This window comes from Rattus norvegicus, chromosome 7 (genome assembly GCF_021556685.1).
Source record: "Rattus norvegicus strain SHRSP/BbbUtx chromosome 7, alternate assembly SHRSP_T2T, whole genome shotgun sequence".
In the NCBI taxonomy this organism is placed as follows: Eukaryota; Metazoa; Chordata; class Mammalia; order Rodentia; family Muridae; genus Rattus; species Rattus norvegicus.
The window spans coordinates 50,239,940-50,256,859 of record NC_141540.1 but is presented as its reverse complement, the minus strand read 5'-3'; the positions used below and the strand labels follow the sequence as shown (position 1 = coordinate 50,256,859).

The window sequence follows — 16,920 nt, the reverse complement described above, 5'->3', positions numbered from 1 at the left end:
AGCCTTGGAACCAAAACCTCACCTACCTCTCTTCTGCTCATCTATATAGGCCGTAGGCATCTTTATTCAACCAACAGTTTTAAATTAAGGAGTAAGATTACATAGTGTCACTTGGTATAGTTGAGGATTTTCTTGCTCCTGGGAGCAACCAGAAGTTGGGGGCCAGTATTTAACAATATAATACACAATCGTCCTTGTCCTGTACCCAGTTGCTGAATGGCCAACATCTCTGCCCTCTACCCAGTTGATACAAATAGTAGCATCCCTGCCCTCTACCCCGCTAATGGCTGTGGCCAGCACTCCTCCCCCTTACCCAGTAGGCATGAATGGCAGCACCGCACACTTTACCAAGGCCAGGACTTGTGACAACCATTCATCTTAGTCTCTGCCAAATACTCTCTGGGGTAAAAACATCACCCTTGTTTTAAACCACTGTAGTAAGTAAATGTTTCCTTCTGTCTCTATCAGTGTTTAGGACCAGCTAGGGATTTGTGTTTCATATATATTTAATTCAGCATTTAATTCTTCTCAATTTACTGTACAAACTCTTTTGGCTGTTTTTCATTAATCACGTTCTAGTACTGTGGGGATTATTTTTCAAGTAGAATTTTAGAAGACAGGTACTTGGAGGAAAAGATGGATAAAAATTTCTCATGAAAGGAATTCTAGAGACACATTGGTAATTCTGAGAATTGTCAGTAGCCAGAAAGTAAAAGAAAAAAGCTGATGAAGCTATGGAGAGTACATTTCATTATTGCTGCTGCTTCTGCTTCTTCTGCTGGTATTTTGTATCTCTCTCTCTCTCTCTCTCTCTCTCTCTCTCTCTCTCTCTTTCTCTCTCTCTCTCTCTGTGTGTGTGTGTGTGTGTGGGTGGGTGGGTGTCATTCATGGTGCATCTCTATCACTCATGTACAGTATTTTAATCTTGTGTTATTACACACCAAGAGTCAATTCAGCTGCTTGTAAGACAATTTTGCCGGTACCTATAAAACTATTGATGGCTCTATTCTGGAAGGACAGTCCATTAAAAAGTATTCTTATTTTTAATATACATATATGTATATATATGTATATATTTTCACATGGGCAGTTTAGAAACATGCTGTATCCTCAATTTGAATAGCTATGGAACAGTTTTTGGAATGAGTAATCAAGTATAGTCCAAATCTTCAATTATTTTCAGACTGCTGGGTTTACATTGTGATATACTTGTCAGTAATTTTAGAGTTCTTTGTATATTACTTAATTAATAACTTCTTATCTAGCTCAATGTGGCTGTGAATACCGTTACTGCCAGAATCAGTAAGTAGAGGCAGGCTGATCTTTGTGAGTTCAAGGCAAGAATGGCCTACATAGTGAGTTCTAGCTCAATCTGAACTACACAAAGAGACCCTGTCTCAGATAGATAGATAGATAGATAGATAGATAGATAGATAGATAGATAGATAGATAGATAGATAGATAGATAGAGATAGATAGACAGATAGATGATATATATGTAAAGACATAGGAACATAGCGATATAGAGACATAGAGACACAGAGAGATGATAGATCTTCTTGCCTAAGATTTATCATGGATGGAAGAAGGCCAGATGTATTAACGTGCCTTGGGAGATTGTCCTTGCCTAATATGTAAACTATTTGGCATGCTATAAGTGCTGAGTGAGTATAGCTACTTGGATCATTGCAACCGACACACTGGGAGGGATTTCAGTCTATCTAGTACATATTTTTAGCAAAGCAAATTGTAGGTTTTGTAAATGTGGCCTGCTAGTAACCATTTTTTATGATGGGTCCAAAATCAATATGGAATTTCGAGATGACAGATTCCTTTTCAGCATATCCAGACAAGCTAGAGTTCGACAAAATTTGGGCTTTAGAACAAAGTGTTAGATCTTCTATATGTATCTAGAATATTTTTGTTGGTTTTTTTTTTTCTTCTTTTATCATGGCCATGCAAGTTTTTTGACTTTTTTTTTTTAAATCTCACTTCTCCCTACATCTTTCTCTTCCAACTCCTGTGTCTCTACTCTAACTCACTCTTAAATTTGATAATCATTGTTAGATACACAAACACCCTTTCGTGAGTGTATCAGTCTAACCTAAAGAGTTCATTAGTGTTGGTATCTATCGTGACCAGTTGGGCCGATAGAGAAGACTACATTTCCCTCTCTCAGCAGCAGCTAATTGTTTATAGCTGTTTTGTGGGCTTGGCTCTTGTGAGATTTCCCTTATCCACGCTGGGATGCCACTTGGTGCTGGCATTGTACTGTTCTTGTTTAGGGGCTGGTCTGGTTTAAATTTCATGGGTGCAGCTTCCCAGTAGAATTTACAAGGCAGGTGCCTTGTAACAGACCTTTCCCCTCTCTGTTCCTTCATGTCTTGTCTTGACATCATTTGGGCTTGGGGAACCCCATGATCAGTTGTCTTCTACATCGTGACCAGTTTCAGATTTATATCATGATCTCTGTCTGCCGTAAAAAGAAACTTCTTTGACAAAGCATGATAGCTACCCTCATTTAGGCTGAGGTTTAAGACAGTGACAGTGACGGTCTCCTCTGAGCTCCATGGCCTTACCACCCAAGGAAATTAGCCAGTTTTATAGTAGTAGCCATGCATTCTTTCTTGTTAAGAAGGCATTAAAAATCCAAATAAATGACTGACTGATGGTATCCCCAAGACAGAAGTGCCACAATTGCACTCTTGGGGCTATCTTATGGTGTTGTCCGTCTTTGTGGTTCTTAGGCTTATAGCTTTGGAGGACTATTGGATACATTCCGCCCTTGGCAGCTTGCAGGTTTTGTGTTTTATTTTGTGTCATGTAGCACAGACTCTCCTCACATTCAGCATGTAGCCCAGGATGACACTAATCTCTTAAGTCTCCTACTTCATTCTCCCAAGTGCGGGATTACACGTGTGTCCCACTCTACTCAGCTTTGAAGATGGGATTCATTTTCAGAGAAACTCGGTCTAACTCTACCTTTGCTTCCTTTAACCAAACCCCCCCCCCCGCCTCAGATTCTTAGAATCTCCTTTCTTCCTATGTAACATCGGATTGATAACACAGTGTTTTTAATCTGTTTGTGTGTGTCTGCTCGCTAGCCTTTAACGATGTTACTTGGAATGCGTAACTGCCCTATGCAGTTATACATCTGAATCTTGATTACTCTTTGAAACATACATAACAAGGTAAAAACGATGCTCAGTGAAATCTTTACCCCCTTGGAAATCGCTCACGGTAGCCATGTGACTTGAACTCACTAGTTACCATCTTTATGACTTGGGACATGATTGTGAAGGCTTTATTATCACGCTGCATGCTGTTCTCAGTTCCGTATGTATTTTATGAATTGATAAGTGGCAGAAGATAAGGTATCAGCATAACCGATCCCATGTGGCCAAGCACATCAGTCTCCAGACGTAGAGGTTTTAGGCACAGAGTTAGATCTGTGTGCATGTCCCAACACGTTCACTTCATTTACCCTAATAGCATATTTGCCCTTTAGAAATGTAATTATGTAGAGACTAATTAGTGGGCTTTGCAGTTACTCAGGTGGTAGAAAAAAATAAAAAGGCTTCTGACAGAGTTATAAAGATAACAAGGGAAGAGCCATGGCATGTAAGTGTCAATGGCTCTGGAGACTTTATAAACCTTATAACTCTGAAAAACAAGGAGGGAGGAGGAATGATAATCAGGTTTGGGATTTTCACAGCTGGTTTGATGACACTATAAATCTAAGGAGAGGCAGGGTTTTATCTTTTCAACTTTATTCATTTATCAGATTTCTGATCTATTTTGAGCAGGACATATTCTTCCCATTTTAGATGTTTTGGCTTTGGAAATTCCACTAAGCTCCTCGATTGACATGGCTTGGTCAGCTGATAGAAACATCTGGGTGTCAGGAGAGTGATCATTACTTCAGTGGTGAAGGCAATTTGCTCTAGTACATTGATGCATCATGATAGGCAGAGTTTATGAAGAAACAGAAACTGTTGTTGGACACCAACCTCCCATAAATCAGTATATGAATGAAGAAGCAGCCAGGGTTTCCAGTCTGCATAGGATGGTTCCACAAATGGATGAAGGCTGAGAGAAATGGGATGCCCAAGATAAGGAAGATGGAATCTAGGAAAAAAGAGTAAAAAGATAAAGAGGACAGTTTACATACATAGATAGTAAACATGGTGATATGTGGAGTCATACATGGGAATGGCAGATGTGTGTGTGTGTGTGTGTGTGTGTATGTGTGTGTGTGGTGTTGTTTGTTTGATTGATTTTTACATAACTAATCTCATTAAAATTTAATCTAGGAGACTGACATTAGCAAATTGCAAGGCAGGGGAAAAGAATTAACCTCTTCCTACCATGCCCCAATTTTGAAAGGTCTCAGCATCTACCAGCAAAGCTCCATTGAGGGTCCCAGATTCCAACTCATGAGCCCGTGGTAGACACTCCGCCATTCCTAGCCATAAATACTCAACGAAATCATGTTTTTGACAATGTCTTTTCTTAGACTTCCATTTAACTTCTCTTTCAATAGCCAAGGAAGCTGCCAAGTTGAGCCTGCAATTGGCATCATAACAGCAGTAGTTGTCCCAGTAGATGCACCTTCCCTCTCTATGATACTGTTTACCAGCGAAGGGGCCTCAACCAAGGCCCTTGGGAGAGCTTTCTAATTAGTTCAGTTTCCTGACATCTTATTTTCATAGAAATGCTTGTAATTGATTTTCAGTTATGCCACAAGGACAGAATTTCAAATGGCTTCATTAACACCCGTGGGTACTATTTAAGGAGTCTTGTGGAGAGGTCCCAAGAGTCTGAGGGTCTGGAGAAGATGTGTTTCTGCCCGGTAGAATAAAATTTGCACAGTATTCTAAAATTCAGGTTTATTTGACTAAATCTTCAGCAGTATTGAAATAGCTGGCTTTCCGTTTTACCTCTTTTTTTCTTTACTGTATCTGACTCTGTCTTTGCCGTTGAATCAGACTGCTTTTAACCTTTTGCCTCTTGGAGAGTCGTGGGCAAATATTTCCCAAGCAGCAGCTAGTGAGGGAGGCATCTCATGTTTCTATGTATATATCCCTGCCTTCTACAGATTTCCCACAGTGAAGTGATGAGAGAGTGTGTGTGCTCCTAACTGAGATCCAGGTGGCTAGCAATTCGAGTGGGAGGGGAGTAAGTCTGGAGAGGGGAACGTTTACGGGTTGCGAATTCTGTTTGAAAATCTATCTGAATACTTTCTCATGGAACAAGGGTCCACTGATACCTGCATAGGACTTTTGTCCCTCCTGAGAGATCCTTTCCTACCATTTAGAACTTAGTTTTATGAAGCCAGGTCAGCATTTTTATTGGACTGTTGACCATTTGTGCCTTTGGAATATAAAAGGGAAATGTGTGGTTTTCTGTCTGGTATTGCAGCCCCTTTCAGGATTTCTCTTTTCCTCATGCAGAGGGTTGCTGCTCCAAGAGAACAGCAGGTTTGCAGAAGCTCTCCATTATTACAAACTGGCTGTCGGCAGCAGGCCTACCCTGGCTTGTAAGTAGTATGGAATTATCGGACTCTCTTCAACCTTTCCTTTTATTTGTAGAAATTCTCTCTATATATTAAAGCCTTTCAGAGAACATGGGGTGTGTGGTATTCCTATTTCTAAATTCTTGCTAATACTGACAAATCTCTCTCTCTCTCTCTCTCTCTCTATATATATATATATATATATATATATATATATATATATATATATCCCCCTCCCTCCCTCCCTCTGAATTTCATTCTTCAATGCCATTTTCTTTTTTTTTTTGCCAAGTAGTCTAATAGCTCATTCTTTTATTTCACTGGCTTTTGAGCTAAAAAACATCTTTAGAGTTCAGTTGAATGAAAAGACAATTATGTTTTTAGTAGTACTTGGGGTTATTGTTACTATGATTGATACTGTGCTTGTCCCATATATAATTAATAATTTTTAAAAAATCAAATGAGAAATATCCCTGGGAATAGAAATGAAGCCAATACATCTCTGGTGCACATGCACATCGGTTCATTCTTCCATTTCTGCTTCTCCTTCTCAGCTGCCTATTTAAACACCGGCATCATTCTCATGAACCAAGGGAAGACAGAAGAAGCCCGACGTACATTCCTCAAGTGTTCTGAGATTCCAGATGAGAATCTGAAGGATCCTCATGCACATAAGAGTTCTGTTACCAGCTGCCTGTACAACCTCGGGAAACTCTATCATGAGCAAGGACGCTATGAGGTTGGCCCCACCTTTCTACCCTCCTGTTCTGATATAGTCTCAGTGGTTTCTAACCTACAGCCTCCTTCCTGGAGCCACTATAGTCTTTTGAGAAGCCAAGGTGTTCACATTTCAGTTCATGTTGAGAGGTTTTATGACTGTTGGTGCTCACCATTTCTTTGATCCAAGGTACAGTTTCTAGAGAACAACAATGCCAACCAACCAGAGCTTCCAGGGACTAAACCACTACTGAAAGACTAATATACATGGACTGACCCAGGGCTCCAACTGCATATGCAGCAGAGAATAGATCTGTCGGGGCACCAGTGAAAGAGGAATCCCTTGGTCCTGCCAAGGTTGGACCCCCAGTGCAGGGGAATATGGGGGGGCAGTAAGGGGGTAGATGGGGAGAAAACCCATATGGTGGAGGGGGAGAGGATGGGGGCTTATGGACAGGAAACCAGGAAAGGGAATAGCATTTGTAATGTAAGTAAAGAAATATATCTAATAAAAAATAAAAAAACCAAATAAAAGTATTTATATTCATTATATTAGGCATGTACTTTTATCTAAAAAAATCGATTAGATAAAAATAACATATCTTTAATGGTGGAGGAAGTAGTAAGAAAGATACTGTCTAGGAAATTAGGTGACCCACCGTCATCCACTTTGCTGATGAAACCATGTGTCTTAGTTACGCTTTCATGCTGTGAAGAGATATCATGACCAATGTAATCCTTAAAAAGGAAAATATTTTATTTATGCTGGCTTACAGTTTCAAAGGTTCAGTCCATTGTCACCATGGTGGCAAGGAAGCATGGCAGCGGGCAGACATGGTGCTGGAGAAGAGCTGAGAGCCCTACATCTTGATCCCCAGGCTGCAGAAGGGGTCTCTTTTCCACAGTGGGCAGTGTTTGAGCATAGGAGACCTCAAAGCCAGCCCTCCTACCCCTAGTGACACACTTCTCTCAGCAAGGCCACACCTCCTAAATAGTGTCACTCCCACTGGACTGAGCATTTGGACACATGAGCCTATTCAAATCACCACACCATGCCTGCATGGCATCTGCTCTCCCTTTGCTAAACCGTGCTCTATCAAGACAGGACACCCCCTCCCCCTGACCACTCACGTAGCCTTAAGACTGCAATATGAGGAAGAAGTTGCACCTTCTAGGGAATTTTCATTTAACAGTTTCAGCGACTCTCATTTGTTGGAGTTATTTGCTTGCTGTCCCTTTATTTGTACCTTGAGTTAAAGCGACCATAGACTTGAGATGACTAATGAGTACCTTCCAAGTATGGACGTCTTTTAGCTCTTCTTGTTGACTAATCTGTTGACTGGGAAAATTTATGTTAAAAGACCATTGTTCTCTGTTAAGCTAAATTTTCATGTGGCCTTCCTCACTGGGCTGTTCCCACTCATGAAATTAAGGCAGCATGATGTCAAAGGACAGCTCAGTGATTTTCCTCTAGTGAACCGTTCAGAAACAGAAATGGGTAGATTGAGCTTTGGATAAATGCTATTAGGCTCTCTCTGTCTTCTAATGATGATTTATCTTTCTTTTTGTTCCTTAAATTAGGAAGCCCTGAGTGTTTATAGGGAAGCAATTCAGAAGATGCCAAGGCAGTTTGCCCCTCAGAGCTTATACAACATGATGGGTGAGTCCTCTATTCTTTTCATTGATTTCCGGGGATTCACAGAGAAATAAGAACCTGTGTTTCTGTACACTGGATTCCTACTCCCTTGTTAGTAATCGCAGAGCAGTGCTCCCACTGCGCGTTATCGAGATGGTGCCACAGCTCTCACCCTGATGCAAGCAAAGAAATGGGCTAATGAAAGGTGTCCACCATATTTGCCGAATTCCAGAGGTTTTGCAAGGGAAGCTCAATACCATTTTGGTATCAAGGACTACTGAAGCTTTAGGGGTTGAGAAGATAATATCTTGTACTTACATTTAATTGTCGGTTATCTTTAGGCATATATAGGATGTGTGTTTATTAAACGAATTCATCAAACATATAGTAATGTTTAGCATATTATTCACTTAATCAGAAAATTCTCAGTATTTATCCTGTAGAGATTCACGAGCTTTGCATGGAAAAGGTGTGAATATCCCAGCCGACTTGCACCGTTTTCATGGATGAGGCCTTGGGTCTTTGTAGCATTTTGTCAGAGTACTATTTGAGACTCTGTGAGACTGGAATAACAAGAAATATGCGGCTCTGAGTATTTACTTTCCTGTGCTGAGTTATCTGCTTAATTATCTACCAGTCAAAATGTGTATCAACTTAGGACATAATTTGTTTTTCCTGGATTCAAAAAATAAAGACCTGGAAAGTCTAAGCTCTTAGCACCTGTATTTAATCCATTACTACTCCAGATGTTTGATGGTAGATACAATTAGAAGCTACCTGTTCAGCATGAGACTCTTGGGGAAAATAATTGCATGTAGCCTAATTAGCCTGGCTGATAAGTTAGCGTAACACCTTCCAGGGATTGTCGAAAGACTGCTCTTGTCCTCAAATCAACTATTTCTTTTAGTGCAGAGCAGAATTTGCAGACTCATACCCTCTGTTTATTAAACATGACTAAGTCCTTTGAGTTTTCTAGACATCCATTGTATGTAGGAAGTAAGTAGGATGAGGCTGTCGAACCTACAGGCTTATTATCTTCATGGTACATCCTATGATTTGAGTAATCTGGTAATTGGTGAATGATTGCATATTTACACAAAGTCTCAAATGCTATATGACTTCAAAATGTGTATCCGAAAAAATAAAAAATCATAGTCTTTTGTTAAGTGACAACAAGGGTAGACATCCTTCCGGGATTGGGTGAAGCACAATACAGGCTTGCTGTAGAGAGAAAAGAGAATGTCACTTTGGAGGGGTGAGTGAAATTCCCTTTCTCTGGGTAACCCGCCTCCAGCTGGCCGATAGAACATTAAAGTGATTGAATGCTCACATCAAAAACAGCACTGGGTACTTCTTTGTCAACTCTGAGTCCACCATGGTAAAGTTTGGCTTCGTTCAATATATTTTTGCCTCCGAGCTTTTGTTGGATTAAAAACAGTGCCTTTTACTCTCAAGCATTTCACCATCTGTCCACGTGAAGGAAGTGTACACAGGAATCTCGTGTGCCTAGACTGGGTGGATCTGTTAGCCCTTTCCATATGAATGCTTGACATTTTCATAATGGAGCAAATGCTAGGATTGTCTTCTCGGACTTTATCTAAAGAGACAGAGTGATTTTACTTTGATTTTATTCATAACCGTAGAGCCAGGTTTTTAATCAATCGTCAAATGAGTTATCTTGGCTGAAATCGGGTTGAGGTTTCACGTTCCTCAGTGACAAACAGCATGTGGTCTCTTTATTGCTAATGGGAAGTCCTAGTATTCTCAACAGTTTGTGATTTCAGAGAATTCATTCAATTATTTCATGTAAATAAATTGGATTGAGAATTGAGCCGGTACCTCGGGAATCTGCCTCTCCTTTGGTTACACGAAGACTGGGCTTTCACAGGCAGAAGATAAGTGTGTCCCTGGAGCCACTGTCTGGTTTTTTGTGTTATTTTCCATTATGGAAGGAGGTAGTCACTTTGCTCAGATACTGAAAATACCCCTGACGATTTTCTACGGGAAGACCCTAATATAATTTCCAATACCAGACTCTGTCAGTAATTATGGTAGCTGCCTTCTGTTTGATTTTATGGAAGCTCTGTCAGCTGGTCAGGTTTTACAGTTTTGCTCGTTCAGGAAACTATAATTTTCTCCGAGAGTGAATTCGCCTCCTAATCAAATGGGTTAAGTCCCCCGAGTGTTTGCTTTAACTCCTAATACATTTTGATTAGCCTCCGTTTGACAAGGAAAGAAAAATGGCCTAGGAGATAAGCCGCCCTATCAGTTCATCGGTTTCATTAGTCTGTCAGCATGTGCTGATTATCCTATCAAGTTTATCAACAGCCTTCACTGTGTTTTCTAATTCACACATTTACATATTATTAGTGCCCTTTAGGGATCAGTGATGGATTATAATGTCTGGCTAGATTCAGCCAGCAAGTATTCATTTTTTACATGTCTCATTCATTTACCCCTTCTGGGCCACCATCCCTGAGCACTTGTATGCACAGGCATATTTGTGTGTGTGTGTGTGTGTGGTGTGTGTGTGTGGTGTGTGTGTGTGTGGTGTGTGTGTGTGGTGTGTATGTGTGTGTGTGTGGTGTGTGTGTGTGTGGTGTGTGTGTGGTGTATGTGTGGTGTGTATGTGTGTGTGTGGTGTGTGTGTGTGGTGTGTGTGTGTGGTGTGTGTGTAGTGTGTGTGGTGTGTGTGTGTGTATTTTCTATTTTTTCTTTGCTTTAGAATATAGTAAAGCTAACAATGCATATAAAAATAGAACTATATTGGAACTTTTTTTTTTTTAATAAATTCACTGAGGTTGCTTTAAAAAAAACTCTAGCTAGCCCTTTAGATTTTTTCTTTCCTTGGAACATTTTAGGACCTTGTGCTGAATGCCTTTTCACCTGCTATGAATACCAGATGAACATATTTCCCACTTTTAGAATTTCAAAGCAGGGTTGATTAATTTGTTCCTCAACTTCAGTTTTCCATATTTTTATTCTCTTCTCAATCTTACTCCGATTTTTCATTAGTAAGCACACATTTAATCTAATATATATACTTACTTTTTATTTTGACTCCATGGGATCAAGGTGTAGCTTTATCTAAAAGGGGGCTATCGTCCCGGAAGAATTATGTGAGCTGTAAACATTTAGAGGTACACCACACAGATACTAAATGAAATTTATCATTTTGCAAACGAAATTAAAAAATTAAAGGTCAAGTGGGAGTTAGAGTTGGTTTTAGACAGTTAACATGATTTTCCTTTTGTGGGACTCAGTTGCCTCTTGAGACAGTAAGATGGACTAAAGGGCAGTTCAAACACAGTGTAGGGCAGTCTCTGCAATGAGAGCCTGGCTTCAGATCACCTTTGACAGTTTCTAGGGTTTGTATGCCTGATAAGCTACTTAATTGGATTGATTTTGCAATTGTGTTCATAAGCTAGCTGTGATCATAACAGCCATTTGAAAGTTGATTAAAATAATAATACAAGAATGTTGGCCTGGTTCTCTGATCTGGGACCTGGTTTATAAAGTGGCCTTCCATTACAGTACCATTTCTATAGGGCTCCTACCTCTGAGAGTGAATGGTTTTATTTAGTGTTTGATCTTTCCCTACTTAATAGAGGAAATATTACCCAATAGATGAGATTATTTTTAGAGCTAAAGGCTTGAATGTATTGAAGGTCTAGTTAAAAAAAAGCCCTCAGGTGATTGTTACATTTTCTTTACAGGCCATGTCCCCATTTTTCTTAGCAACTGTAATCCAAATCCTCCCTTTAGTATTGTCTGTAGTAACTAAATAATATCGTCTATAATAACTGAGTAATATTGTATATAATAACTGAAAGTGAATCAGTACAAGTAATTATGGTTGACTTGATCCTATTTTCTTTGACTGTCTGTCGGTCTCGGTCTCTCATTAGGATGTATTTTTCCTCTATTCTCAGTCAAACCTCTCTTTTATTCCAGCGGCCATTATAGGTAACTATTTGGTCTCAATTATTTTTCTTTATCTCTGAAACATTAGTTGAATAGCAGTATCATGGAATATCAGGGGTAAAACACTTGAGTCCTAAACATCCTAACAACATAATCAATTTTATTTTCCAGGAGAGGAAGTTGCCTCTCAAAGAACCAGGTTCAAAGGTTGGGGCTGCAGCTTCTGCTCCAGTCAGGAACCTAAGCTCTTGATTTTAAATTCAAAGCTTCTCTATGTCTCTGAAACTGGCTTCCTCTTTTCTTTGCAGGATCCTCCAGCCTCTACTTCCCTACTGCTAGATTGACAGTTATGCTGTTAAAAATAAGCCAAAGTTAAAACACTTAGCCTTAAAGAATATGACACCTACGCATTTGTGATTAATACCCCATACATTAAATATGACGCACAAAAACGATTTCAGCACAGAATAGTTGGGAGCACCTTCTGGTTCCTCTTCATTCTCTAAACATCTATAACTCCGATTCTGTACCGCTGTGGAATAATTTTAAAGGATTACAGAAAGCTCAATTAGTTTGGTACTTCCTATTGTTTTTCTATCAGTTTGAGCTCTTTCCAATCCCAGAGGTCATTTTAAGCCTATTTACTCTTGAAAATGAAATTACCATGCATTCTCAATGCAAAGTAATTGTTTAGTTTAATTATACAAGTGATTTAGTCCATTTCATTTTGGTAATACAGTCTGCTGCTTAGGGTAAGAGAGAATGCAAGCTTCCAGTCTAGTCAGTGAGGTCTATAATCACTGGTTGAATAATTAGGATTATTTAAAGTGCTGTGTGCTGAGTGTAACAAGAAAACATGGCCTCAGATTCTCCACTGTGGTTCTGGGGGCACTATTGCCCTACATGTTCCCAATGTCCTTTTCTCTAAAGCCATGTATCTTCGTAATATGCCATGTGCATTTATCATCAAGAAGAAATCGCATGCCTTTGTCAACCAACTTGCTGATCAGGTCACTTTGCCCTTTACTGTCACATTAGCCATTGGTTTTGTCAACAGGGCTTGGATTATATTCTGTTGATTACTGATTTTGTTTGTTTTATATACACTTGTCTTCCTTCTAAGTCTCAGATGCAGTGAACTTTTTTTTTCTTCTAAGATCAGGCCTCTGGTCACTAATCTCTAGCAGAGAGAAACCATCTGCTTTAATTTTTGGCTCCTCAACGTAGCCTTGTAGGTATGAGAACTGCATCTCCGCTGTATTAAAGTATTCATAGAGCATGCAAGGAACAGAGTGAACCGAAATATGGTTAGTTTATTAGAGAAACTTTTAGTTCAGAACATTTGTACAAATCTTAGAATTCTGTTTTTGACAAGGAAACTTTTGGTATGAAAGGGTTAAGTGACATAGTAGCTCTCAGAGCCCTTTAGGCTGTTATTGACATAAAATGAAACAAAACAAACCCCAAAGGAGGAATCTGGTATAATGTCTCATGGCAAAAGCCAGACACTATCACTTATGATTCATTCTAAGTTTTCCTGAAATATGTCAATTACATGTGGAGTTTACTTGGTAGAATTTGGATAAAGAGTTCACGTCACACTTAGCCTTGTATGTTTTAAGGTCATTTAAAAATTTCATATTCGTGGGTTAATGTCTAGCTTCTTTCTCTTATCTTTTCCCTCTGTCTTCCCCCTCCCCCATCTCTTTGGTGTCCAGTTTTGTTGTAGCATATAGTCAGATTATATTCTAATTATTGTTTTCTTATGATGTTTTCCATGGTTAATGATCTGTGACTATGTTTTCTCAAGAGAATTCTTTTATTCAACATGTTGAACATGCTGAATGGGAAGGAGCTGGGTTTTAATGGAAGGGAGATTTGAACTCTCCATCTTTCAAAGAGAAACATTAACACCCCAGCACTGTCCAACTGCTCTGACCACCTGCTTTCCTATATGCAGTTCTGGAGGTTTTCTTATGACCGACTCCATTGGCACCGTTGAGAATCTTTATGTCAGTCCTAATCAATAGTAATTACATAGTATATAATTGGATTAGGTATTAATCTCTGTAACCCCCTAAGGAATGTTCTAATTTCCTTAAGATAAGTAAAGGCCAATGTAGATTTGAGAGACATTCAAAAACTTACTCAGGAAGTTAAGTAGCCAAAAAGATAGGAGACGTAATACACTTTTGGCTGTGTATCAATATGAGAAATGTATAAAATTTATGAATAGGAAACTAGAGATACCCATTTCTCAGTACACTGCAGGAGGTTAACTTTTACTTCTTATTTTTTCTGCTTTGTATAACATCCACATTATGTACTGTAGTTTCGAACCTTCAATTTGCCAGGCATTACTCTGTACACTACAAAGGGCATTGTCCAGTTCAGCTACATTAAATAGGTAATATATTTTGTTTAAAGTTTCAATTAAACATAGGGCAGCAAGATTTATAGTCCCTTTGGGGAGTCCGAACACTTGAATGTCAGTAGTGTGTCTGCTTAGGTCTCAATATCACTTGCTTTCCTGGAAATATGATATGAGAGAGTTGATTATATTTCATTGCTATGAAAACCACACAAGCCCACCTGTTACATTAATTCATACTTTTGCCAGTTTTGTGGTAAAAGACATGAATGAAGCTTCATTGTTTTTATTTTAAAATCAAGGTATAAGGAAATGAACATACTCAAATTAATATGTATTTATATCCTTCATATTCTTTGATTCCCTAAAAGTTACAATGTATTGCTTTAAACAAACAAACAAAAATAACAACATTTTTCTGATGTGTCAATAGAAGTTAAGGAGAAAAGAGTATATTTTAAAATCTTTTTCAGGGTAATAGCTATGGGGAGGATCTTTTACCCATGTAAATTTTTACATTTAACCTAAATGTAGGTTAGGCTATATTTTATAAAATGAATAAGCTATTCTAAATGTAAAATTCATTACATTTTCAAGATATGGCATGCTAAAATATGCACTTTGATGTAACTTTCCTAAATAGATATAGCTTGTAGAAGAAAAATTTTCCCATGAAAGATACCATCCTGAAAAGTCAGAAATAAGAAGTTAGCGTTGCATGTATTTAGAACAGACAACTCCAAAGGCAGAAATATGGGGACCTCTCTTCACCTGTAAGTCTGTTAAAAGTGCAGCAAGCCAAAAGGGTATCATAAAGTATTTTTAAAATTTAAAAGAAGCTTTAAAGATATGTGTTTGGTGTACATTGCTGAACAAGTACTAGGTATTTCTGTTATAGAATATTTTATTCATAATATAAATTACATCTATATTAATGACCACAGTATAGAAGAAACTTAGCATTCATCCTATTGTAATTGACTACTTGAGGTTAAGATTCTACAACAACCTTCGAATCGTTTTCATAATTAACATGTTGGCAACAACAGACTGTCAGGATAAAATGCTGTACGTTCTACTTTCCCATTTTATTTTCTATCCGTGTATATAAAATTAGAACCCCAAACCAAGATCTCTGGGAAAGTTAAATGAGATTTTTATGTACAAAAAACAACTTTTTTCAACCTATTTTGAAAACCACACACGAATGCACACACAACAGAGAATTAGTAACACATTTTATTTTAACCTTAATTTCTTTTAATACCACTGAGGCCCATGCATGGTGACGTTTCCATAGCAGAGATTGGGCAGACTTCAGATGGATGGTTGCTCTGACTTTCCAACATCCACCTGTTCAGTCCCATATCTGTATGGCTGTCCTGGCTTCACCAAATTTATGCGTAAAGATAACTTCCCTTAGGTCTATGACTTTTCTTTCAGAAGCTTTCTAGTCGCTCACAACACTTTCATCATGCTTGCTTGCTTGTTTTCTTGAAACTGCCTTATCCCTGCTTCTTAATTGATATTACATGCATTATTTCTTCTAATGCTAATACACGTTTTCTCCCTCTTTTTTCTGATCTTGGTTTGTTTTAAAACACTAGTTAGCACCTCTTTGCATGTTTTTCTTCTTCCTTCCTTCCTTCCTTCCTTCCTTCCTTCCTTCCTTCCTCTCTCTCTCCCTCCCTCTCTCTTTCTTTCTTTCCTTCCTTCTTTCTTTGTTTCTTATCCAGCATTTCAGTAGTACTACCATTCTGAAGGGGACTTCATTATGAAGAGAAGGATTTTCATCTCACTCAACATATACAAGACACACACATGCACACACACACACACACACATACACACACACACACACACACACACACACACACACACACACACACACGCTTACAGCCTAATTTTTGAAGGTTCTGAGCATTGGCTATGACCAATAGGACTGATTCTTTTTGTGATTTATTTCATTGAAAGTAGAAAAGAAATTGATTAACCTAAGGAACTTTAGGAGCTCTGGCTATAAGCAGAGAAATATAGACACAGGCTCCTGGCTACTTTCCAACTTCAATTTTGACAGCACACCGCAGGCTTCCTGTATTTAACCTCACACTACAAATTAGAACCCTTTAAAGGTTTTTCTGAAGTTTAACCCATGTCTTGATTAGGTGAACCTAATGTAACACATACCCAGTTCCACCTCCAATCTTCCCCACACACCTCTATATTTTCTTTGATGATGATCAATATTTCATGATTTAAGAATTCTCTTAAATTTAATACTCTTAGGTCCATGTTTAACCCATTCCTAAGCCCTCTGAGTCTAAAAACCTGGAAATGTTGGATTTTGCTTCCAAGTGTTCTAATACAGTCCCAGCTATTAAGTGTGCTGTCAGGGAGTAGGGGATCTCACTGTGAATGTTTGTTTCCTTCTCGTTCCAATAACCATTGAGTATTTCCAGTCGGGGGTACAGTATCTGCAGCAACTAGACTCTAATTTTTGTTTGTTTGCTTGTTTGTTTTTGGTTTTGCTTTTTGTTTTTTGAATAAGATTGAGAAATGGCTCAGATGGAAAGGGTCACAGAAAAACCAGCAAAGAAGAGTAACAGTTTGTGGCATAAATACATTAAAAGTTATAACTAGATCTTCTACCCTGTGTAAGCACACATGGTACACAGAGGTGCATCTAGGTAAAAAACCCACACACATAAATAAAATGGAAAATAAAGCCATGAAAATTAAAATCACAGGTTAAGCTCA

General features: G+C 38.6%; 1 protein-coding gene across 4 annotated transcripts in view; it reads left to right on the top strand.

The window, feature by feature from the left end:
* Window positions 1–16,920, top strand: part of Tmtc2 (transmembrane O-mannosyltransferase targeting cadherins 2) — a 413,503-nt gene that overhangs the window by 253,920 nt on the left and 142,663 nt on the right. For all 4 annotated transcript variants that reach the window (XM_087556320.1, NM_001171177.2, XM_087556321.1 and 1 more), the window contains 3 exon segments: window positions 5,454–5,539; window positions 6,070–6,254; window positions 7,814–7,892. In XM_087556320.1, the coding sequence (XP_087412446.1) occupies window positions 5,454–5,539; window positions 6,070–6,254; window positions 7,814–7,892 (350 nt within the window).